Source organism: Muscardinus avellanarius (assembly GCF_963383645.1).
Source record: "Muscardinus avellanarius genome assembly, chromosome: 12".
NCBI lineage: Eukaryota > Metazoa > Chordata > Mammalia > Rodentia > Gliridae > Muscardinus > Muscardinus avellanarius.
Window position 1 is genome coordinate 71,641,240 of NC_137798.1, and position 26,488 is coordinate 71,667,727.

Genomic DNA, 26,488 nt, shown 5'->3' on the forward strand with positions numbered 1-26,488 from the left:
TTTAAACTTTTATTTTATTTTATTTTATTTTTTATACATTTACTTATTTATTTTCAGAAAAAAATCTATCCTAACATGCAGTATGAAATCTAAACACCCAAAACAATATCGAAAAAGAACACAGCTAGACGATGTACTATTTCTGATTTCAAACCTTATGAAGCAACACTTTATAGCAGTGTAGTACTGCTATAAAGGCAGATATATAGTCCAGTGGAGTAAAGTAAAAAGTTTACAAATAAATTCTTCCATATATGGTAAAGTTATTTTTTACAAGGTTTCCAAGAACTTTTGGTGAAGGAAATAATAATCTTTTCTCTTAATATTGTTGAAAAATAACAATCACATGAAAAGGCATAAAATTGGACCCTTACCTAACACTATATACAAATATTAACTCAAAATAGATAAAAGACCTAAATGTAAATTTTAAGAGTATAAATTTTTAGAAGAAAACCTGGGCCATAAAACTTCACAACATTGAAATTGGCAGTGATTTCTTAGATATGATTCCAAAGGCATAAACAACAAAAGAATAAACAAACAAACTTCATAAAAAATAAAAAAAAATTGTACATCCACAGACAATGCAAACAGAATTAAAAGTTACTGATAGAATGGGATAAAATATTTCCAAATGCTATATTTGAAGGTATATTAATATTCCTAAATGAAATCCTAAAAATTAGCAACAATAAAAGCAAACAATACAATTTAGGTTTTTTTTTTTTTTTTTGGTGGTGGTACTGGGGTTCCTGGAAGCGCTTCTACCTCCGGGCTACACTCCCCGACTTATTTTTACATTTTTATTTGGAAACAGGGTCTCCTAAGCCAGCGCGCGTGGCTGGCTTCGAACCTGCGCTATCCTCCTGTCTCTGCCTCCCAAGCGCGGGGATTACAGGCATGTGCCACCACACCCGGCTCGCAAACAATACAATTTAGAAATAAGTAAAAGACTAAAATAGGTAATGACTCTCCAAAGATTTTTATATGACCAATAAAAACATGAGTATCACTCATCATTATCATAATATAATCATTAAGGAAATACAAATAAAAATATAGTGAAATACTACTTCACATTTGTTAGGATGGCTACTTAACATTAATTCAAGATAAACAGCCCTTTATCTTGAATTTGTTACTATCTTTACTTGTAAAATGTGTTTCTTGTAAGCAGCAGATGGATGGATTCTGGTTTTTAATCCATTTTGTCACTTTATGTTTTCTTATTGGGTTATTGAGGCCATTTACATTTAGTGTGAATTTTGAGAGATGACTTTTAATCCCTAACATGTTAAGATTATTATTTCTGTTTGAAATACTGTTTATTCTTCTTTGTTTAGTTGTCTTCTGGATGGAAAATCTTGTTTCTCTGGTTCTGGTGTGTATTACCTATTTCTTCTTTATAGTTAATCTCTTTGTGTATTTTCTCTAGTGCTGGTTTTGAAGACATAAATTCCTTCAGTTTCTGTTTGTCATGGGAGCTTCTTATTTCCCCATCTAATTTGATAGTTTTGCTAGGTGGAAATTTTTGGCTGGAAGTTGTTTTTCAGAGTTTGGCATATGTTACTCCAAGCTCTTCTGGCTTTCATGACTTGGTTTGGGAAGTCTGGAGTGATTCTAATTGGTTTGCCTCTGAATGTCATTTGGCCTTTTGTTTTTGTTGCCTTTAAGATTCTCTGCTTGGCTCCCACATTGGTCATTTTGACAATTATGTGGCATGGGGAACCTTTTCTCTGATCCTGTCTAAAGGGAGTTCTATAAGTTTCCTAGACCTGTGTATCAACCTCTTGCTCTATGTTTGGAAAATTTTCTGCTATTATTTCTTTGAAGAGATTATTGATTCCTTTGGTTTCACCTTCTTTTCCCTCCTCGATTCCAATTATTCTTAGGTTAGCGCTCTTAAAATGGACCCGTATTTCTTCAATGTCAGATTCCTACTGTCTGATTTTTTTTTCCAAGTTATAAATTATGCATTCATTTTTGGAGTGATCATCTTCTAGGAGCAAGTTACTATTCTCCATGTGGTCTAATCAATTGTTTATAGTTTGAATTGATGCCTTTACTTCAATGATTGCATCCTTTATTTCTTTTAGACTTTCTCTCTAAATTCTTTTAGAAAGTCCTGTATTATGTCTACAGTTATATTCCTGATTTGATCTTCTGGAGAGCTCTGAATTTCTTTGTTATCAGGTTCTGATATTATGGAATTGTGGGCATTTATTGCTCTATTGTTGTTCCTCATTCCCATGATTTCAGAAGATTGTGCCTTCTCTGGGTTCTTCCTAAGGTCACCAAGACTTCACTTAGGGCATTCTGAATGTGGAGTTTGTGGTAATCTCAGCCATCACTAATCCTTTACTGGGTTTTATCGTAAAGGCTCAGACCCAGGGAGTTAATCGAGGCTGCACGAGACCATGGGGGTGCCGGCCTGGGCATTTTCCCACAGGGAGCTGCAACTAGGGTGTGGTATCTCTGCCACCACTACTCCTTCACTGGGTTGGTCTGTAAAATTTCAGAACCAGGGATATTATCAAAGCTGCACAAGTTCCTGGGCATGCAGTGCTGGGATTTCTCCTGTAGGGGTTGCAATTTCACTTACAGTTATTATGCACGCCGATCTGGAGCTGTCACGGGCCTGATGAAGTCACTGCAGCTGTTGGCAATATGGAGCCACTGCTACGTCCTCAGCCATGAGGCTGGCATATTTCTTTTCTGGTTTTGAGCTCCGTTCTGAGTCGCTGGAATGCATGCTGAGCTTGGCCACTGGGAGTTTTAGACATTCTTTGTGCTGGAAGAACTGCTGAATCACACCCAAATGATCCACAGCTGCTCACTTCAGCTCCTTGTTACCTTTCTTCTCTGGAGCCTGGTGCTGTGAGGGAAGATGGCGCCAGCATGACTTGGCTGCCACATTGTGGACTGGTTTCTTTTCTGGTCTCTGTTCTTCTAGACTTCTTTTTCTCTGTCCCTTGTGTTTACATTTTTTATTTCTCTGCCTATAGTGTTTTCTGGGTATGCAAAGGGCTGATTTTGTGGCAATAGAGATCGAGTGTTAGCAGGACTCGTAAACGTTGCTTTTCTGGGTCACCATCTTCCCAGAAGTCCCACTAACAATTCTAATGAGCTGCAGCCACTTGCTGGGAGTTTCTGCTGGTGCAATGCCAGCAGTCCCGGCCCAGTGAGGCAAGATGGTGCCACCATGGCCCTAATGACCACAGGAGTAGGTGGGCCGGGTACTTTTCTGTTCTTCAATCTGCCTTCTAATTTTGTTTCTACTGCTTTTCAAGTCTCTGTGCTCTGTTCAAATTTATATTGGTGTTTTCCTTTTGTCAAAATGCTTTTTTCACTACATTAGAGATTAAGTGTCAGCAGGACTGATACATGCTGCATCTCTTGGTTGCCATCTTCACAGAAGTCTTTTCTTTTCTTTTTCTTTTTCCCCAGTACTAAGGATTGAATTCTGGGGCAATCTACCTCTGAGCTATCTCCCCACCCCCATATATTATTTTTTTGTTTTGAAACAATATCTCACTTACACAGGGCTTCACTAAGTAGCTGAGGGTGGCCATGAACCTATGATCCTCCTGTCTCAGCCTCCCATGTATTGAGATTACCAAGTGTGTGCCACCATGCCCAGTGACATTCTTGGTTTTCTGAGACTGACTATTCTCGGTTAGCATAATATTCTCTAGTTCCATTCATTTTCTTGCAAATGACACAATTTTGTTCTTCATTATAGCTGAGTAAAATTACATTGTGTGGTGTATATACCACATTTTCTTTATCTATTCATATGTTAAGAGACACCCAATGATTTGGCTATTGTGAATTGTGATGCTATAAACATGGTTATGCCTCTATCACTATAGTATTCTGACTTTAGTCTTTTAGGAAAGATACTGAGGAGAGTTAGCTAGATCATTTGGTGCTTCCATTAGTGGTTTTTTATGGAACCTCAAAACTGATTTCCATAATGGTTGCACTAATTTACAATTAAATCAAGAGTATAAGAGTCCCATATCCTTGTCAGAATTTTATATTGCCTGTATTCATTATGGATGCCATGTAACTGGAGTTAGATAGAATCTCAATGTAGTTTTGATTTGCGTTTCCTAAGTGGTAGTGACGTTGAACATTTTTTTATATATTTACCAGCCAGTTGTATTCTTTTTTTAAGTCCATTTGCCCCTTTATGATTGAGGTTTTTTTTATTTTGTAACTGTTTTATATATTCTTGATATTACTACTCTATCAGAGGAGTTTCCAGGGAAATATTTTTCCATTCTTTTGGTGCTCTCTTCAAACTTTTGATTGTTTCCTTTGCTGCACAGATTTTTTTTTTAATTTGGTGTCATCCTATTGATTGGTTTTCAATTTTATTTTCTGAGCACTGCAGTCCTATTGAGAAAGTCTCTGCCAGTTCTTATATTGGGGAGGGTTGGTCCTATGATTCTTTTAGTAATTCATAGTTTCTAGTCTGATTTCTAAGTCTTTGATCTATCTTGAGTTAACCTTTGTGCAAGGTGAGAGATAGGGATCTAATTTCAGTCCTCTACATATTGATATCCAGTTTTCCCAGCACCATTTGTTGACAAGACTGTCTGTTCTCTAGTATGTATTTGGCATCTTTTTTTTTTTTTTTTTTGGTGGTACTGGGGTTCCTGGAAGCCCTTCTACCTCCGGGCTACGCTCCCAGACCTATTTTATATTTTTGAAACAGGGTCTCTTACGCCAGCGCGGCTGGCTTCGAACCTGCGCGATCCTCCTGTCTCCGCCTCCCAAGCGCGGGGATTGTATTTGGCATCTTATCAAAAAACAAATGGCTAAAAGTATGTGGATTTTGTTTCTGTATATTCTACTTCATTAGTCTGTGTGTTTGCTTTTGTACCAGTACCATGCTGTTTTTGTTATTTATCTCTGTGATGTAGTTTTAAGTTAGGTATTCTGATACCTCTAGCATGGATCATTTTGCTCAAAATTGCTTTGGCAATTTTCTCTGTCTTTTGTTTTTCTCCGTGACTTTTAGGACTATTTTTTTCTAGTTCTATGAACAATGTCACTGGGTAGATGGGTGGGTTGGTGCTGAGAATCAAGCCCCGGAGCACTCTTCTTCCAAGCTACATCCCCATTTCTTTTTATTTTTTGTTTTGAAACAGGGTATCACTAAACTACAGAGGCTAGTCTGGAACCTGTTTCAGCTTCCACAGTACTGGAATTAGAGGTGTCTACCACCACACCCTGCTATTATTGATATTTTGATAGGAATTATATTAAATCTGTAAAACACTTTGGATAGTATGGTCTCTTTTGTGTGTGTTTGGTACTGGGGACTTTACCCAGGGACATTCTACCTCTGAGCTACACCCTCAGCTCTATTTTTTATTCTTTATTTTGAAAGAGGGACTCACTAAGTTGTGAAGTATCTGAGGCTGGCTTTGAACCTGCGATCCTCCTATCTCAGCTTCCCAAGTACTAGGATTACAAGCATATACCACCTTGTACCCCTTATTATGGTCATTTTGATTATTCTACCTATTCAGAAATATATGAGTTCTTTCCATCTTCTAAGGTATTTTTCAATTTCTTCAGTGTTCTATCATTTTTGTTGTAGAGGTCTTTTACTTCCTTACTTAAATTTATACTTTAGTATTTTATCCTTTCTGAGGTTATTGTAAATGGAATTGTTTTCCACCTTTTTCAGTGAATTCATGGTGGGTGTGTAAAAAAGAATTTTATTTCTGTAAGTTGTTTCTGTATTTGTCTACTTTGTGTTGAATTTGTTTATCATCTCTAGAAATCTGATTGAGTTTTTTAGGTCTTCTAAGTATGGGATCATGTCATTTGCCAATAGACATAATTTTACTTCTTTCTGTATTTTTATCCCTTTAATTTCCTTCTCCCGCCTTATTAATCTGGCTAGAATTTTGAGTACTGTACTGAATAGGAGTGGTGATAGTTTGCAGTAAACATTGGTAACAATACTATGGAAAACTATTTGACTATTTGCTTTTATGTATTAAAGCTGCACATCTGCTTATTTCTATTACTAATAAGCTCACTTCTAGATAATAATAAGCTACTCTAGAACTAATAAGCTACTCTAGAACAAGAGCTCTCAAACAATATTCTAAGTAGTTTCTTAACTACTTATCTTAATCCATTTTGTACTACCATATTCATTCATGAGACTGAGTTAGTCCAAGGTCAACGGGCTCACAATCAGACATGAGCCTTCGTGCTGTGTTATTTCATGGCAAAAGGTGGGAGGGCAATAGAGAGCCAGAGTTTTAACTCATAGCCTTAAGCCCTTTGTAATCTACAGTAATCTATTCATTCCCATCTCAGGAACTGATATGGTTTTAAATTTTTTTGTGCTTTTCATACACATGTGGTGTATAATTTTAAACACAGACACACACACACACACACACACACACACACACACTCCTGCATATACAAAGACATGCATATACATATTTATGTGGGTATTGGATTATAATGTGAAGCATATTTTCTACTATGGATTATGCCCCAAAAGGTGGATTTGGGGGGAGATTCATTTAAACCATAGGACCATCTTATTAATTGTTTGATTTGTAATTTTTTAACGTGTGGGGTGGGGGGTTGGGGATTGAACCTGGGGGACCTTGTTCTACCTCCAAACTACATCCTCAGCCCTATTTTTATTTTTGTTTTGAAACAGTGTCTTTCTAGATAGATGACAATATTGTACAGTAGTGAAAATGAACCATAGTTTGCACATCAGCAGGGAGGAATTACAGAAACACAGTCATGTTGTAAAAATTGTATAAATTTTAAAAACATGATTAACTGAACAATATATTTAGGTAAACATCTGTGCAAGGTATTTTTTAAAGTGCCAAGTGTAAAGGTGCACGCCCATAGTCCCAGCTACTCAAAAGGCTGAGGCAGTATTGCTTAAGCCCACAAGTTCATGACCTATCTGGAAATATAAGCAAAACCCTTTAAATAATCAAATGACTGATGACTATTTCAGATGGATGAACCTTTAAAACATTATTTGAAGTAAAAGAAAATTATCCCCAAAGGTCACATATTATTTGAATTTATTTATATTAAATATCTAAAATAGGCAAATCTATATTGAGAAATTAGATCAATGGTTGCCTAGGACTAAGCATATGGAGGAAATGGGGAGTGGCTGTTAATGAGTTTGAGATTATTTTGTGGGGAATACTGAATATATTCTAAAATTGATTGTGATGATGGTTCCACAACTCTATGTATATACTTATAATGCCATTTAGTTGTACTGTTTAGATGCACACATTTAATGGGAATTGTCTTGATAATACTGATAATTTAAAATTGGGATAATAATTTTCTAGGGACAAAGGAATTTGAGATCAGTGTAAGGCACATCGTAGTCTTTGAAGACATCATTAATAGTCTGTTCTTTAGATAAGTGTGTCAACGGGTTTTAATTATTGTCCATACACATGTGTTAAAAATGCCTTGTTTTAATACTCAGTTTCTTTTTAAGGGGAGCAATATATTTCATTTCTTATATACCTATACTTATTGTGATTGAGTTTAACATAGGATATTGAATTTCTAGTATAAGTATAAATTAGGATTAGTTTTTGCCGGGCGTGGTGGCGCACGCTTGTAATCCCTGCGCTTAGGAGGCGGAGACAGGAGGATAGTGCTGGTTCAGAGCCAGCCTCGCTGGTTTAAGAGACCCTGTTTCCACATAAAAAAGTTAAAAAATAGGTCTGGGAATGTAGCCCGTGGGAGTGTACCCCAGAGGTAGAAGGGTTTCCAGGAACCCCAGTACCACCAAAAAATAAATAAATAAATAAATAAATAAATAAATAAGGATTAGTTTTTATCCAGATATATTCCATTTTTAAAAATTATTCTTGGGACCCAGTAAGACGCTGGGTTCTGGGCGGGGGTCGCGGGCTGGGCACGCCAGATGGGGCCCGGGTCGCGGGACTCTGGGCCCCAGGCCGAACTGCAAGTAGCACGCCAGACCCCTGGAGAAACCAGGCCCAGTAAGACGCTGGGTTCTGGGCGAGGGTCGAGCACAGGGCACGCCAGCTGGGGCCCGGGTCGCGGGACTCTGGGCCCCAGGCCTAACTGCGAGTAGCATGCCAGACCCCTGGAGAAACTGGGCCCAGTAAGACGCTGGGTTCTGGGCGGGGGTCGTGCGCGGCGCACAAAAGCCGGGGCCTGGGTCGCGGGACCCTGGGCCCCAGGCCGAACTGCGCGTAGCACGCCAGACCCCTGGAGAAACCAGGCCCAGTAAGACGCTGGGTTCTGGGCGGGGATCGCGGGCTGGGCACGCCAGATGGGGCCCGGGTCGCGGGACTCTGGGCCCCAGGCCGAACTGCGAGTAGCACGCCAGACCCCTGGAGAAACCAGGCCCAGTAAGACCCTGGGTTCTGGGCGGGGGTCAAGCACAGGGCACGCCAGCTGGGGCCCGGGTCGCGGGACTCTGGGCCCCAGGCCTAACTGCGAGTAGCACGCCAGACCCCTGTAGAAACCAGGCCCAGAACAGAAAATGATAAAGAAAAATATCGGAGAGGAGGTAAGAAAGCCGTTATGGATGCCAGGACACTGGAGATGCAGACAAAACTTATCTAAATGCACTGGAACTTATGGAAAAATTCGCCGTGAAAGAGGATTGCTATTTCTCTATATTGTTAAGAATCTCAGACATCACATATAAGGAGAGAGTTTAGCGGAGATCAAGGAGAAATGCGGTGTTGAAAGAGTTCTCCGCGATGGTGGTGGAGACTTGTATTCAGGAGAAGCAGAAACCGGATCTTACCAACTTTATTTTTTTGGAGAAATTACACCAAATGTCGAATGCTACCATCACGCATGCTTAGGAACACTGGACAACATTCAGAGTGGAAAAAGAGCCTGGGAAGGATTTGAAACGGTGGAGGCAGTGGCAATGCCAGTGGCCAATATTCGGGGGAGGCAGAGATCTGATACATTACAACTGGAACCTTTGAAATAATAACCACAGAGACAGTAATCAGAACCTGGTGAGGGGTTAGGTGGGCGCCGGGGCCAGTGGCCGACATCAGAGCTTGCTGTGAGGCAAGGCCACTACTGAGGCCTCCGTGGCCGGGATTGGAACCTGCAGAGGGGTTAGACCGATGCTGGGGCCAGCGAGGTCGGCATTGGAGCCTGCCATGATGCAAGGCTTGTGCTAGGGCCTCCGAGGTCGGGTCCGGAAATTGCTGAGGGGTTAGGCCGGTGCTGGGGTCAGCGAGGCCAGTATCGGAGCCTGCCGTGAGGCAAGGCCAGTGTTGGGGCCCCCGAGGACGGGACCGGAGCCTGCTGAGGGGTTAGGCCGGTGCTGGGGCCAGCGAGGCTGGCATCAGAGCCTGCCATGAGGCAAGGCCGGTACTTGGGCCTCCGAGGCCAGGATAAGAGCCTGCCGAGGGGTTAGGCCGGTGCTGGGGCCGGTGAGGCTGGCATCGGAGCCTGCCTTGAGGCATGACCAGTGCTGGGGCCTCCGAGGCTGGGATCGGAGCCTGCTGAGGGCTTAGGCCGGTGCTGGGGCCAGTGAGGCCGGCATCGGAGCCTGCCTTGAGGCAAGGCCGGTACTGGGGCCTCCGAGGCCAGGATAAGAGCCTGTCGAGGGGTTAGGCCGGTGCTGGGGCCAGCGAGGCCGGCATCGGAGCCTGCCTTGAGGCAAGGCCGGTACTGGGGCCTCGAGGCCAGGATAAGAGCCTGCCGAGGGGTTAGGCTGGTGCTGGGGCCAGCGAGGCCGGCATCGGAGCCTGCCTTGAGGCAAGGCCAGTACTGGGGCCTCGAGGCCAGGATAAGAGCCTGCTGAGGGGTTAGGCCAGTGCTGGGGCCAGCGAGGCTGGCATCGGAGCCTGCCTTGAGGCAAGGCCGGTACTGGGGCCTCCGAGGCCAGGACAAGAGCTTGCCGAGGGGTTAGGCCGGTGCTGGGGCCAGCAAGGCCGGCATCGGAGCCTGCCGTGAGGCAAGGCCGGTACTGGGGCCTCCGAGGCCAGGATAAGAGCCTGCTGAGGGGTTAGGCCGGTGCTAGGGCCAGCGAGGCCAGCATCGGAGCCTGCCTTGAGGCATGACCAGTGCTGGGGCCTCCGAGGCCAGGATCGGAGACTACCGAGGGGTTAGGCTGGTGCTGGGGCCAGCAAGGCCGGCATCGGAGCCTGCCGTGAGGCAAGGCCGGTACTGGGGCCTCCGAGGCCAGGACAAGAGCCTGCCGAGGGCTTAGGCCGGTGCTGGGGCCAGCGAGGCCGGCATCGGAGCCTGCCATGAGGCAAGGCCGGTACTGGGGCCTCCGAGGCCAGGATAAGAGCCTGCTGAGGGGTTAGGCCGGTGCTGGGGCCAGCGAGGCCGGCATCAGAGCCTGCCTTGATGCATGACCAGTGCTGGGGCCTCCAAATCCGGGATCGGAGCCTGCGAAGGGGTTAGGCCGGTGCTGGGGCCAGCAAGGTCGGCATCGGAGCCTGCCTTGAGGCAAGGCCGGTACTGGGGCCTCTGAGGCCAGGATAAGAGCCTGCCGAGGGGTTAGGCCGGTGCTGGGGCCAGCGAGGCCGGCATCGGAGCCTGCCGTGAGGCATGACCAGTGCTGGGGCCTCCGAGGCCGGGATCGGAGCCTGCCGAGGGGTTAGGCCGGTGCTGGGGCCAGTGAGGCCGGCATCGGAGCCTGCCATGAGGCAAGGCCGGTACTGAGGCCTCGAGGCCAGGATAAGAGCCTGCCGAGGGGTTAGGCCGGTGCTGGGGCCAGTGAGGCCGGCATCGGAGCCTGCCGTGAGGCAAGGCCGGTACTGGGGCCTCCGAGGCCAGGATAAGAGCCTGCCGAGGGGTTAGGCCGGTGCTGGGGCCTCCGAGGCCAGGATAAGAGCCTGCCGAGGGGTTAGGCCGGTGCTGGGGCCAACGAGGCCGGCAGCGGAGCTTGCCTTGAGGCATGACCAGTGCTGGGGCCTCCGAGGCCGGGATCGGAGCCTGCCGAGGGGTTAGGCCGGTGCTGGGGCCAGTGAGGCCGGCATCGGGGCCTGCCTTGAGGCAAGGCCGGTACTGGGGCCTCCGAGGCCAGGATAAGAGCCTGCCGAGGGGTTAGGCCGGTGCTGGGGCCAGTGAGGCCGGCATCGGAGCCTGCCGTGAGGCATTACCAGTGTTGGGGCCTCCGAGGCCGGGATCGGAGCCTGCCGAGGGGTTAGGCTGGTGCTGGGGCCAGTGAGGCCGGCATCGGAGCCTGCCTTGAGGCAAGGCCGGTACTGGGGCCTCCAAATCCGTGATCAGAGCCTGCCAAGGGGTTAGGCCAGTGCTGGGGCCAGCGAGGCCGGCATCGGAGCCTGCCGTGAGGCAAGGCCGGTACTGGGGCCTCCGAGGCCAGGACAAGAGCCTGCCGAGGGGTTAGGCCGGTGCTGGGGCCAACGAGGCCGGCACTGGAGCCTGCCATGAGGCTAGGCTGGTTTCTGGCCTCCAAGGCCGGGATTGGAATCCTGCCAAGGGGTTAGACCGGTGCAGGGGCCAATGGCCAGCATCGGAGCCTGGCGTAAGGCAAGTTCACTCCTGCGGCCTCCAAGGCCGGGACCAAAGCCAGCTTAGGGGTTAGACCGGTTCAGGGGCCAGCGAGACCAGAACTGGGGCCTCCCATGAGGCAAGGCCGCTGCTTGAGCCAGCGAGGTCTGGATCAGTCCACTGAGTAGCCAGGCCACTACTGGGACCATCAAGAGTGGGATTTGTACTTGCAACGCAGCATGCACAGAGAAATATCGCAGAAAATATAAATCAGACGCTTCTCTTAATCAGCAATAACTAGGAGGAAAAGGGCAACAGGAAGAGGTTGAGCTATAGAAAGGGCCCTATAGTGAAGCAACTAATGTGAGCAATCAGAGGGTATGTAATACTGGAGGACGGAGCCTCTTTAAAACGCAGGAGGCACATAAACAAATGTATCAAAGTAAATCACCAAAGAAGTGTGGGATGGAGGGAGGGGGAGGGAATGGGATGGGGGCTGGAGGAGGGCTAATTGGATGATATGTGCTTGTATATCCTCTCAAGTCTTGTACTCCAATGTGATTGATATATGACTACAATGCATCAATTTAAAAAATAAATAAATTTAAAAAAAATTATTCTTTACATATTAAGATCTCCCAAAATATTTTAGAGTAAAAGGGTAACTGTCCCATAATATCCTGAATATTGGAGAATACACTTAACTATAATCAACCTCCTTTTATATATCCCATATTTAAAAATTATTCTTTGCATATTAAGATCTCCCAAAATATTTTAGAATAAAAAGGTAACTGTCCCATAATATTCTGTGTATTGGAGAATACACTCAACTATAATCTACCTCCTTTTCTTCATCATCTTTGCAACCATGCTAATTCACCTCTCATATTATTTCAGCATTCCCTTAACTGGTTTTTGTGTTTCTTGACTTGCACCTCTCCAATTTTCCATTTTACTGCCAGAAATATCTCTTGGAAATACAGATATCAGTATGTTATTTCTCTGTTCAGAGTTCTTTGGTGGAATTTTATTTTTCACTATATGGATAAAAACTGAATTCTTTAAGACTACTTTCCAGGGCATATATAATTTATCTCTGCTCTCTTTTTAAAAACATCCACTTATTTTTACCACATACATCAGGTTCTCTTACTAGTTTCTCTGGTCCTTTGTGCATGCCAATTCCTATGCCTGCAAAGTTTTTCTTGCTGTCTTTACCTCTTTAACACCTACTAGTTTTTCCAGTAGCGGCTTAGATTTTTCTTCCTTTTATTTATTTATTTATTTTTTATTTTGTTTTATTTTTTTTGGTGGTACTGGGGGTGGAACCCAGAAGCTTTCTACCACCGGGCTATACTCCCAGATCTTTTTTATATTTTATTTGGAAACAGGGTCTCACTAAGTTGCTGAAAACCTCACTAAGAAGCTGAGGCTGGCTTTGAACCCGTGTGATCCTCCTGTCTCAGCCTCCCAAGTGTGGGGATTACAAGCATGCGTCACCACACCCGGCAGATTTTTCTTCCTTTTAGAAGCTTTTTCTAACCTTTCTATTCCTCCCTCACCTGAGACTAAAATGTCTTTCATATTGTTCCTGTAGTATTTTTGCATAATGTACCTATAGCATTATTTAATTATGTAAACACGTATTGCTATTTCTCTGTAAATCTGAAAATTCTGCTAGGGTAAGACTATTTTACTTACTGTTAGAGTCCTATTATCTGTCACTGCCTTGCCTCTGTGGTAAGTACTTAATAAATATTTGTTGAATTAATAAATGAATTCATTCAAGTAACTATGTAATTTAGGGGTGTTTCAAATAACAAACGAGTTAAATTATCACACAATCTGCAGTTTCAGACTTGTGTGCTTATTTCTTGTTTTTGTTCTCTGCTACATGTAGCTTTCCACTTAGATGAGTTTCTGATGAAATTACTAAAAAATTCAGTCTGTTATTCAGGCTTGTGCACAGGCAGGCCTAGTTGACATGATTTTAATATATTCTTTATTTGTTATGAAAACCTGCTTTTATGTTATCATTTAGTATTGGATATACTGGTTCTTATGCCTTTTATTATTTAATATGTTTAAAGAAGCTGAAATCCCTTTCAAAGGAAATACACAGAAATCCATCTTATTTCTATTTCCTTTCAAATTTCTGAGGTTTATTCTATAAGTATGAATTCAGGCAAATATAACTTAGTTTTTACATTGACTAATATGTTTACTATTCTAACTATACTGCTAAATGTAAAATATAACAAAAATATTTTTATATCAATATCAAAAAGATCTGAAATAGAAATATCTAAAAATTAGAACTAAAATACAAGTAATCTCTCTGTTCAATGTAATTGTAATTCAAGTTTATGAAAAACTAGAGAAAACTAGGAAACATAAGGGACATTAAATAATGCAGAGAAAAATTTGTAGTGTAATTGAAGGGAATTAGGTATAGAGTAAAGGAGGGGAAGAAGTAGAATTGAAAAAGGAAACAGTTTAAATAATACGATGACAATATGTAAGAATATTACTACCAGTCTCAGTAACTCATATATGGGGCAAGAGGGGAAAGCAGGGAGTACTGTAGGCTATGCAGGGAAATACACAAAGAGCTGTGAACTTTAATCATATTGAGCTTTACTGTGGTATATAATTGCAATGCACTAATAAAATAAATTTTAAAAAGTAAATATAGGTATTTAAAACAAAAAAATATACAAGGAATGATTTTTGTTAAGGTAGAGGTTTGTGAGTACTTTTTCTAATTTTCTCTTTCACTTAACATTTCATTTAGAAAATTTAAGCCCAAAAACTTGGGTTAAAAATCTTATTTTGGGGCTGGGCATGATGGTGCATGCTTGTAATCCCAGCATTTGGAAGCCTGAGACGGAAGGATCACAGTTCACGGACAGCCTCAGTTACTTAGTGAGGCCCTTTGCAACTCAGTGAAACCCTGTTTCAAAATAAAGAATAAAAACTGGGCTGTGGAATAGCTCTGAGGTAGAATGCCCGTGAGTTCTAGCCCCAGTACTGCAAAAAATAAATAAATAAAAATAGCAAGTTACAGTTCAACTGGTTTTTTTTGTTGTTGTTTGTTTGTTTGTTTGTTTCTTTGTTTGGTGGTACTGGGGTTCCTGGAAGCCCTTCTACCTCCGGGCTACACTCCCAGACCTATTTTTTATACTTTTTTATTTGGAAACAGGGTCTCTTAAGCCAGCGCGGCTGGCTTCAAACCTGCGCGATCCTCCTGTCTCAGCGTCCCAAGCACGGGGATTACAAGTGTGTGCCACCACACCCGGCTTCAGTTCAACTGTTTTTTGGTTTTAGCTCAGTTTAATAGAAGGGAGTAAAATTTAAGATGTTTTTAAAAGACCTTCATTATACAAAGCATGAAGAGTTCTATGACAGTTGATTGCTAGCAAAACAGTATTTTTACATCATACAATTTTTTATTTATATAATCTGTTTTAGAAGGTTCAAATCTAAGATATGCACTCAACTGTACTTTGGGCAAATTAACACCGACACTATTCTCTCACTGATAAAATGGGAATCATACTAATACCTACTTCATGGGGCTATTATGAGTGTAATATGAAAATTTCAGTAAAGTACTTAGATAGTAACAAGAAATTGTTAAGCATTTGATATTAGAATATTTACCTGTCATCTTAATCTAATTGCCATAGCATTATTGGCAAAAGAAAGGTTCCCTTACACCTCTTCTCAAGGAAGAGGGTGGAGCAAGGGGAGGGAAGGGAAGAAACAGAAGAGAAAAGAAGGGAAGGGATAAAGTGATAGAAAAAGAAGTAGGATATCTGAAACAAGGCATTGTATAAGGTGCTGGAGTAGATATATCAGAGAACATAAACCCTAAATCATAAATCTAAAAAAAATAGGGCTGGGGGGTCTAGCTCAGAGGTACAATGCCGCCCCTGGATTCCATCCCCAGTACCGCAAAAAAAAAAAAGAAAATCAAAATTTAATATTTTCTTAAAAAGGTATATACATTAAAATTATATTAAATGTGTATACAGCTGGGCACAGTGACACATACCTGTAATCCCATTTCTTGGGAGGATGAGATAGGAGGATCCCAGATTCAAGGACAGCCTCAGAAACTTAGTGAGACCCTGTTTCTAAGTAAATAAAATAGAACTTAAAGTATAGCCTGAAGGTAGAACACCTCTGGTCCAATCCCCATCAACACACACACACACACACACACACACACACACACACACACACACACAGAAATAACATCAAACATCATTGTCAGAATGAACTCATGGGACTTAGAAAAGGAAACCATAGAAACACAAGGTGAGGTGAGCTTATATGTAAAATTACAAAGATCCCAGAGGCATCATATATCAGATCATATATCAGTCAAAATATCTATATCTCAAGTTATTTTTCCATGTTTTATAGAAAACCACTTATCTTTCTTTTATAAAAATGTTGAGAATATAATATGCAATAATTGTTATGAGAATTATTTTTTTAGTACTAGTAATCAAACCCAGGGCTTCATGTGTGCTAGGCAAGTACTCTACCACTGAACTACATCCCCAACCCTTTTATGGAATATTACTAACTCTTAGGAGGACAGTTGCTGCAATATTTTTGAAGTAGTTAACACTATAGTCTATGAGGAAATACTATGCTCTCATTTTTATCTTTATATTTTTATTGATGTACTATAGTCTCACATAATGTGGATCATGTTGACAGTGGCATATATTCATACAGTAATTGGTGTCGTTCCCTTCTCCGAACCCCCATTTCCCTCCCTCCTGATACCAAGTGTCCAGATTGACAATGCTATATTCACATCACATAGTCGCATGTAGTTTTTCCATTAATGAACCTGGGCCTTCTTCCTCAACCTTCCTTCCTGGCTTTGCAGTGTACTCTTTTTTTAATTAGTTAGTTAATTATTGATATTTCAGTCATGTTGCTGGTGATATTTTAATCATTTAGCTATCAAATTGATATAAAGATAACAATGTACCACATTAGTTAGGTAAGAAAGGCAAAATTTCTAAGTAAATAGGGGCATATTAAGAATTATATAATTACCCGGTGCCACTTTGGCTCTCATTAAAGTACTTTATCCATTTCTGACAAGTAGCTTTTGAAGAAATATTACTAAGTCCTAAGATTAAAATTTTAAAAATAAACCTTAAATTTCTTTAATGAAATCATGAGTTTCAATAAGTGAATGGCCAAAGGATGGTTCAATAATCATTTTAGATATATAAAAAGTTTTAAATATCATCTCTTCCAGCATGTAGACAGGACAAGAAGAAAAAACAATGACATATAAGACAGTTTTAGGTTATTTTTTTTTAATGAAAGTAAGGAATAAATTCAATCATAAGAAAATTTGGGCAGCTATTTTTATTTGACTAAAATTCTTAGTTGAGAAATTTTTAAATAGAATAATCTCTTTGTTTTCAAAGATAAAGATGTGATAATGTTACCAGATTAAAATAACACATCGAATTAGTGACAGAACATGATTCTACCTGTCATGAAAAGCTAGGCCTTCAACTCTTGACTCTAGACGTCCAGTGCTTTGTCTTTATATCTCTTACCTAACCAGTTGGTTTAAATAAGGACTGGAAATTGATATTGATTTTTCGGTGACCATTTTAGCTTAATGCCTGTGGCTACAAATGGGTCTATAAATAACTTAGCTCTCTCTAACCTCTTTCCCTCTGCCATTCATTTGTGAAAAAACCTTGTTTTACCTTAAAACTTGTAGATTATTTGAAAAGAAAAAGCTCAGATCTAAATTCCACTCAACTCTTGAGTGCTTGATGTATTAAACTTTTGAACATAAATATTACTACACCAGATAATTTTCATGCATTCTCACTGAACTCTCACAAATGTATGAGATGAACAAGCTGAAGTTAGAAAAAATAGTAATTTGATTAAATTGCTTTAAAGTAGCTTCTTTATTCTGATTTCTTTCCAATCTACCACATTAACCATTATTGTAAAACATTAGTCAGAATGCCCAATTCATATAGCAATTGGAGAATCTTTTACTATAATTATTATATTACTAAAACAGTTGTTCATATATAAATTGATTGGCCTTTGTTGGTGGATATATTTAAACCAAATATTCATTGCAATTTAGTATTCATCCACTTTCTCTTTCCTTTCAGGCCTGTATGTGGAATCAGAGGGAAAACTCTCATAATTAACCTACCAGGTAGCAAGAAAGGATCTCAGGTAAGTATCCTTGACATTTATATGGCTTAGTGTAAGTACTTTTAACCAACTATTGATTTAGCCTACCAAAAAGTTGGAGCACTCCACAAGAATGAATACCCTTGCTTCTGACATTAATTGACAATTCAAAGGATTCCCAAAAATTACTCTCAGGTTCAATAATTCACTAGAAAGACTCATAGAACTCAGTGAAAGTTGTTTTCTTACAGGGAAAAGACACAAATTAAAATTAGCTAGGGAAGGAAATGCATAAGGTAGAAACCAGGAAAATAGCAAGTATGAGCTTTATTGTCTTTTCCCTGTGAAGTCATGTATACAGTACTCTCCTGACACTGGTGTGTGACTGTATACTTGTAATATTGCCAGAGATGATCACCTGAGCTTTTGGAGTCCAGAGGGGTTTTTTGTTTGTTTGTTTTTTGTTGTTGTTTTTTTGGCTCATTACACGCTGCCCATGTTCCTGACCTTTATTCTGTACCCCTTCCCAGAAGTTGGATTGATGCCATTAATATCCAGTACCCTCCAGAGAAAAAAATCATTGCCAGCATAGCTCAAAGTCCCCATCATAAACCACAGTGATAGACTGTCTGGTGACCAAAGCCCCAGGCAAACAAAGATACCCCTGTCATCACATATGACATTCTAAGGACCTAGAGCTCACCCCCACTAGCTGAGGGCAAAGGCCAATTCATATAAAAGTTACCCCTGACCTTTTGCAAAAGCTTTCTTATAGTAAAAAATTACATTACTTAAAGAGAATCTGGGCATCTATATTTACTTTAACATTTATGTGACAGACACACCAATATCTTCAGTGTGAATATGACCAAGATTTAGAGGAGGTAATATAGAGTATAGATAAATTTCAAGAAACAGTTAATCCATCCTCTAAAGGCATTACATATATTTTTATGTTTGTAGTAATAATTTCCCACCCTCATCTACTAATATTTATATTATGTGATACATTTGTGCCAAACTATATACCAATTAAATTAGCTAAACTTATTTATAGTTTTTCGGGTTTTTTGTTGTTTGTTTGGTTGGGGGTTTTTTGGTGGTACTGGGGTTCCTGGAAGCCCTTCTACCTCTGGGCTACACTCCCAGACCTATTTTAATTTTTGGAAACAGGGTCTCTTAAACCAGCACTGCTGGCTTCAAACCTACGCAATCCTCCTGTCTCTGCCTCCCAAGCACAGGGATTACAAGCGTGCGCCACCACGCCCAGCTCTGTATCTTTTTTTATTGCTATCTTTTTTATATATCTTTTGAGAGGCCAATATAATATTCTGTTTATCCTTCACTGCATATTCATGTATTTCTCTGCCCTTAGCTTCTGTTTTTTTTTTCTCTCCATTTATACTCAAACTTTTCCATCTTGAAAGGAATGTAAGGTTTAGCCACTTTGCTGGCCCAGACTTCCATCCATGTTATTACTTTTGCAAGTGTCTCCCATTCTATTTCTATTCATATAGGGTGGGATTACAAAAACAATGAACTAGTAAACTATCTTAATCCACTAGGCAATATAACTGCATTGTCTTTCACCTCTAATTTGGCCAAATGGGATAAAGGCAAAATTAGGCCTTTAGGGATTCTGACATAAAAGTTGAAAAATATAGTTATAATTTCCTTGCTTAGGAATCATTTTTTCTGTTGGCACCCACAGTTATACAACTGTTCTTGGGACCACTACATCAGGTATAAAAATAAAGAAATTTGAACTAATATGAAAGAAAAAGAAAAATAATATAACCATACCAGTATTCTTCCAAGACCTCTTCTTTGCCAGAGGAGTAAAAGAGTATCTACCAGGAGACCTTCCTTTCCCACCCATATGTTGAGTATGATCATAAGCTCATAAAGGCACGTACACCAACACTTAATACCTTTATCTTGCCAGGCGTGGTGGCGCATGCTTGTAATCACCGTGCTTGGGAGGCGGAGACAGAAGTTATCGTGCAGGTTCAAAGCCAGCCTTGCTGGCTTAAGAGATCCTGTTTCCAAAGAAAAATATAAAATAGGTCTGGGAGTATAGCCTGGAGGTCAAAGGGTTTCCAGGAACCCCAGTACCACACACACAAAAAAAAACTTCTCCCACTGATGATAGCGAATATTTCAATTGCCCATTCTACTTTTTATCAGATTTTTATTCTGGGATGAAACTGTTCAGGCCCATTTGAATCCTCCTGAAGCTATAGGTATCAGCTGACTTGACAATTACATGCAGGGCCTTTCCCCTTTGCATTCTGCCTCATATCCTCCTGTCGTCTCTGTCTCATTTGCTGGCGAACAGTTTTTGTTGGTGTTTTGTGCCTCAGAGAGTGCAGTAGGAATATATCTAGATTCAGTTCAACTTTGCATTGCTGCATCCTCCCAGTGTCCATTCATCTCATGGACCCAGATGGTCACATTAAGCAATCATACTGTACATCTATTCTTTCATTCTAATCAATTTCCAGTCCTGGAAAGGAGTTCTTCTGATGGGCACTGGTATATCCTTCACTTAATGCTTCCTCTTATGCTCCCAGAATGATTGCCATAGGGCTATTGCCCATGCAGGCATTCCTTTAATATTAATCAGTTTGTCTCTGTCCTTCTATCTGACCATATGGGTAGGTCATTAGACACTGTTCATGAATCAGCAAAAAACTCAAATAGTGTCAAGCATTGTGTACTTCAGATCATCAAGCTGACTTGCTTTATCTTCATTAGCCAACTACAGAGTTAGGCCACTCCAAAAGACTGCTTTTATTTCTGATACCAATTGTAAATGAAGGGAATTCCAAAACCCATTTTCAGATTTAGTAATTCCCTAAGATTCACAGAATTCAGCAAAAGCTGTTATACTCATGTGTTACTGTTTATTACAGAAAAGGGATACAAATTAAAGTCAGGGAAAAGTACATAGGGAAGAATATAAGAATGGTACCAGACAAGAAGATTCCACTCTCCTTAGAATTATGGTTGTCTTGCCGGGCGTGGTGGCGCACGCTTGTAATCCCCACACTTGGGAGGCGGAGACAGGAGGATCATGCAGGTTTGAAGCCAGCTGCGCACGCTGGCTTAGAAGACTCTGTTTCTAAATAAAAATATAAAATAGGTCTGGGAGTGTAGCCCGGAGGTAGAAGGGCTTCCAGGAACCCCAGTACCACCAAAAAAAAAAAAAAAAAAGAATTATGGTTGTCTCTCATGTTTCCCTCCAAAATTTTATCAGTGTGTAACAATACATACAGGGTATTACCAGCTAAGGATGCTAATCTGAGTCTTTGGTGTCCAGAATATTTAGAGTGTCTGTTTTAGAGTGCTGGCTAAATTCCCAGGTAAACAAAGCATGTCATTCCAAGGCTCTAGAGACCACCTTCCAGAAGCTTAGGGTAAAGGTTAGACCTCCCTTTGGTTGAGGTTAAATTCTTTACTAACAGTGTTTGAACAGTAAACTGATTGACCAAAGAATGGTCAAAACATTAGGCATTCTTAAAGATACTCTGATACCAACAGAAAAAGATTTTAGATATTTCTTATATCTTATTTTCTAAAATGTTACTTTAACTGTTAAAGATAAATACTTCCACCTATTCTCAAACATATATGGATCTGTATTATGATTGTAACTTCTCACCTCTTCTCTTTTGGTGATGCATTTTGTAGGTAATTTTAGCACTAGAGCCGCAGATTATATTACCTTATATGGAGAGCTTTTTAGAAGTTTGTATTTTACATATTGCACAATGTTGCCTAGTTATATTTTATTATGATAGTCATAACTAGCTCCCTGAACAAAATAACCTGATCCTCATGTGGCTTGTCAGTTCTAGTGTCATGCTCTAATTTTATTTCCCATCTTCCTCATAATGCATCTTTAAACTCTAAAGTTTAATCAAAATTCAACTTTTAAATAAATGCAGTATTTGTTTATCTAGCAATTTTCTAGCATATGGTTAGTACTATATGCTATCCTTACTTCATATTTCTCATGGCAAAGACAATTCTTTAAAAATGATTCATTCTTGAGATTGATTGAGAGAAATACAAATCCAAAATCGAGATATAATTTGATTGCCATCATTTTACTTACATGTCTACAAAAAGACTTCATCTTCATTTTTTTTCTTCCTCTTGTGAACAGGAATGCTTTCAGTTTATACTGCCAGCTCTACCTCACGCCATTGACCTTTTACGTGATGCCATTGTAAAAGTAAAGGAGGTGCATGATGAACTTGAAGATTTACCTTCTCCACCACCTCCTCTTTCCCCTCCTCCCACAACTAGCCCCCATAAACAGACTGAAGACAAAGGAGTTCAATGTGAGGAAGAGGAAGAAGAGAAGAAAGACAGTGGTGTTGCTTCAACAGAAGATAGTTCTTCATCACATATAACTGCAGCAGCCATCGCTGCCAAGGTAAGCCTATTGAGAGAGGCTCAGAGATCTGAAGGATGCACAGTGTGAATGCACTGATTTCATCTTTTTCCATCCCATCCTTCTAAATTTAGTTAATAAGTTTAATTCCTTTCAGGCATTCTGAGAAAAAAAAAAACACTGGGATATCTATTATATCCCACCACTATGTTTCCTTCTTGATATATAGTTCCTAAAGACATTGAAGTTTATTCTGTACTCCAAGGCATTATAGACATTACTATTAACACTGAGGTTTTAATTCAATGATGAACAGTGTTACATTTAAAAATATTTGAAAATGTCATTTTTATTGACATACTATGTAATGTGTATTGACTTGAAACATCAAAACTTCAGATATTCTTAAAGGAGTAGAAAATTCAAACGACTTCAAATGAAGGGATGCTGAGACAGGAGGAGCCCAGATTCAAGGCCAACTTGTTAGATCCTCAGCAAGACTCTGTTTCAAAATAAAAACAGGTCTTAGGGTATAGTTGGGAAGTAGAATGTCCATGGGTTCAATCCCCAGTACCAAAGAAAAAAGAAATTAGAACTAGAATGTAGGTCAGTAATAGAGTACCTGGGTTCAAATTCCAAGTACCACAAACAAAATAAAATAAAGTATAAAATAAAGTATGAGGTAGTTAATAAATTTAGTCATCTTAAAGTCAAAGAACATGATTTGCATTATTATCTGTACCTGGGTAAAGACAACTGAAGGGGGAGAGGATCTCGGAGATAGGGACCAGGAAATGAATGATCTTCAGATCATTCAGTAATCCACTAAGTTTTTATTTAAACTCATAACCATTTAAGTTGTGTATGAATGTTTAGTGGAATTAATTGGTAAAAAATAGATGCATTTGAAGTCATTTTATGTTCTTTCTCTTTTACTCTTAGCAGAGTAAAAAAGCACCACCATTTCAGTCTAATAGCTTAGAGCATTTAAAATCTAAAATAATTTTTGTCATTCTACATTTGGAAAATTTTGACATGTCATTATTCCATTTGTTTTTACCTTTTTTCCTTTTAGTCATTTTGCTCATATAGTTTCATGTTTTCCTGTCATTATTTTCATAATTGTTATGTGTTGTGCATTAGAAGCATCCATTCTACACCAGTCCTGCTGTTATCATGGCATTTGGTGAGCAGCCCATCCCTGGTCTCATCAATTATTCCCATCATGCAACAGGCAGTACAGATGAACCGGTAAGACAAGAGGCTTTTGCATTAATGATTTTACAAATATACATCCTACCCCCTCTCTTTTGAGGGGGTCTATAACATATCATGGAAGATGTGTTATATTATTCTTATGGACCTTCAGGGAGTGCTTTCCTATGTAAGTGACACTAAGCATATTCCATCAAGGAATTTAGTTTTTTTCTTGTGCCTGAAGAGTTCTGCTATCATTAAGTTTCTGTAGTTTGTGCACATATTTGTAATCCCAGTACTTGGCCGAGATAGGAGGATCACAGGTTTGTGGACAGCCCCAGCTACTTAGTGAGGCCCTCTACAACTTAGTGAGACCCTGTTTCAAAATAAAGAATAAATGATAGGGCTGGAGATATAGCTTGGAGGTAGAATGTCCCTGGATTCAATCCTCAGTAGTATATAAACAAAGAAAAAAAAAAATCTGTACTTTAAGACAATGAACTTTATCACATGACTTCTAAGAAATTAATTGCTCCAGACATTACTTTTTAATGGCAATTTCATTGATTCATTGATTATATTTAACTAAGTTACCTGGCTTAATTTAAAAAATCCTTAAGAGAATCACTTTAAATCTTATAACCTAGACAGACTGTTCAAGCCAGTATTTAGTTTGTCATAACTTTGCTTTTTTTTCTCATGATTTTGTATCTCATCTTATTTTATTTCACTGTGTTCTCATTACAGTCATTTAGAGTTGAATCTTGTTACAAATTCTGTGATTATTAATCTTTAGATATGAACTTTTAAAGATATATATTCTGTGTGTGTGTGTGTTACTCAGGATGGAACCCAAGGGCTTTCTACCTCCAGGCTATACTCGCAGAGCTATTTTATATTTTATTTGGAAACAGGGTCTCAATAAGTTGCTGAGAGCCTAAGTAGCTGAGGCTGGCTTCCAACCTGTGCCACCCCAAGCACGGGGATTACAAGTGTGTGCCACCACACCTGGCTTTCCACTTGGATTCTTCATAGTCTTTTCTTTCCTTCTTCCTCTTCTACCTCTCCCCTTACTGGGAATTTTATTCAGGGGTGCTCTACCACTGAACTACATTGACAGCCCTTTTATTTTTTATTTTGAAAGAGTCTTGCTAAATTGCACAAACTGGCCTTGACTTATAATCCTCCTGCCTCAGCCTCCTGAGTGACTGGAATTACAAGTGTGCATTGCCATGCCCAGCTAAAAGATATATATTCTTTTAGACACTAGCTGATGATAGTTTGCACAAGTTGCCAGACTAAACACCTGGTAACTACCAATCATTAAACAGTGATAATTTAAGCTAGATGTCATGTTTTATGCTTGTAATTCCAGTACTTGGGAGGCTGAAACAGGAGGATCTCAGGTTAGTGGCCAGCCTCAGCAACTTAGTGAGGCTTTCTACAATGTAGCAAGACTGTGTTTTAAAATAAAAACTAAAATAGGACAGGGAGTGTAGCTGAAAGGTAAAATGTCCTTGAGTTCAATCTCTAATACAACTAAAAAATGAGAAAAAGAAGAAGAAAAGAAGAAAAGTCATAGTAGTGATAATTTAGATTCTAAAATATGGAAATAAAATTAGAAGGCACAAAAAAAGAAACAAGTAATATAGTAAAATTTGACTTTAATTTGGAAAAAAAAAAAAAAAACGCCCAACATTTGTAGGGAAAACCCCCAACAACTTAGAATCAGTAGTCTCTTGGGAAATATACAACCAAAGGAAGACTTTACCCTTATATTTGAGAAGCCATGCATGGTTGGAAAGAAACATGCATCATTCAGAGGCCAGGTAGTAATTTTAAATCTTGGTTAGTAAAAATATTAGTAAGCTGGGCATGGTGGCACATGCTTGTAATCCCAGTACTTGGGAGGCTGAGACAGGAGTATTGTAGGTTCATGGCCAGCCTCAGCTGCCTAGTGAGGACCTTTGCAATTAAGAATAAAAAGTAGGGTTGAGGGTGTAGCTTGGAGGTACAATGTCCCTGGGTTTGATACCCAGTACCACAAAAAATAATTTTCATTTAATATTATATATATATTATATATATAAATTCACATATATGAATTTCAGTTGATAAATAGTATATTAACTATCATATGCTGAGTTTCAGATTAGTACACTAAAATTTATTCTAATGGCTCCTTTTTTTTCAGTTCTCCCATGGATTACACATAACTATTACCATTTGAGGTGCATAAGTGGGAAGTGAGTTATATTTAATAGATGCCTTAAATTATTAGGGTTTCATTCTCTGGAGGAGCTAGTTGAGAATGACTACTAAAGTGTTCTACTGAATTTGCTTATATGACAGCACTGGGAAGCTTCTCATTTATTACATGTTAATCTTTGTGAGCCGGGCGTAGTGACGCACACTTCTAATCCCGCATTTGGGAGGTAGAGACAGGAGGATCACGCAAGTTCGAAGCTAGCCTCGCTGGCTTAAGAGACCCTGTTTCCAAATAAAATATAAAATAGGTCTGGGAGTGTAGCCCGATAGAAGGGTTCCATCCCCAGTACCACCAAAATAATAATAATAATAATAATAATAATAATAATAATAATAATAATTCTTTGTGAGTACTAGTATTGGTCATCTTAATAGATGTTCAGCTTTGAACGTAGTCTCATAATTTTGGACTCCGTTTGATAAAAGATAGTAAGACCAATACATCAAAAAATGTAATGTTCTTTATACCTGGCATTCATAAGAAAGAGTGAAAAAGCAGAAATATATAATGGAAAATGAAGAAAAGGAAAGCCTTTAATATTCTTGATACTCTAAATACAAATGCAAATAGATTATCCAAGCTCATAAACTTTCCTAACTAAATTTTCTACTTCTATAATAAAAAAGTGAAACCTGATAAATGTATTGACTCTCTAATAGTTAGTAGTGGTCCAGTTACTACGTATTCCCAAACTGATTAACTTGCAGTTTCAGGAGATCAAAAGACTTTGGAAATGCCTCTTGTAATATTTTATTTGTTAGCTGCCTCGTTGACATCCATTTCCTATTCTCTCTTACTAATACTGTGCTTTATTTCTCATATTTCTCAGTCATGTGGTTAAGAGTAGATTGGCTTAGTATAATCAGTATATATATTTCACTTGGCCAAGTTAGTAGTTTAAG

The 26,488-nt window shown here is 39.9% G+C and overlaps 1 protein-coding gene across 9 annotated transcripts in view; it reads left to right on the top strand.

The window, feature by feature from the left end:
* GPHN (gephyrin) overlaps positions 1–26,488 on the top strand; it is a gene marked incomplete at both ends in the record, with an annotated part of 546,660 nt that overhangs the window by 293,594 nt on the left and 226,578 nt on the right. For 8 of the 9 annotated variants that reach the window (XM_080706865.1, XM_080706872.1, XM_080706866.1 and 5 more), the window contains 2 exons: positions 17,694–17,760; positions 21,890–22,162. In XM_080706865.1, coding sequence (XP_080562991.1) covers positions 17,694–17,760; positions 21,890–22,162 — 340 coding nt within the window. Of the gene's footprint in view, positions 1–17,693; positions 17,761–21,889; positions 22,163–23,263; positions 23,372–26,488 lie in introns of all 9 variants that reach the window. The other variant, XM_080706867.1, reaches the window with a different exon arrangement.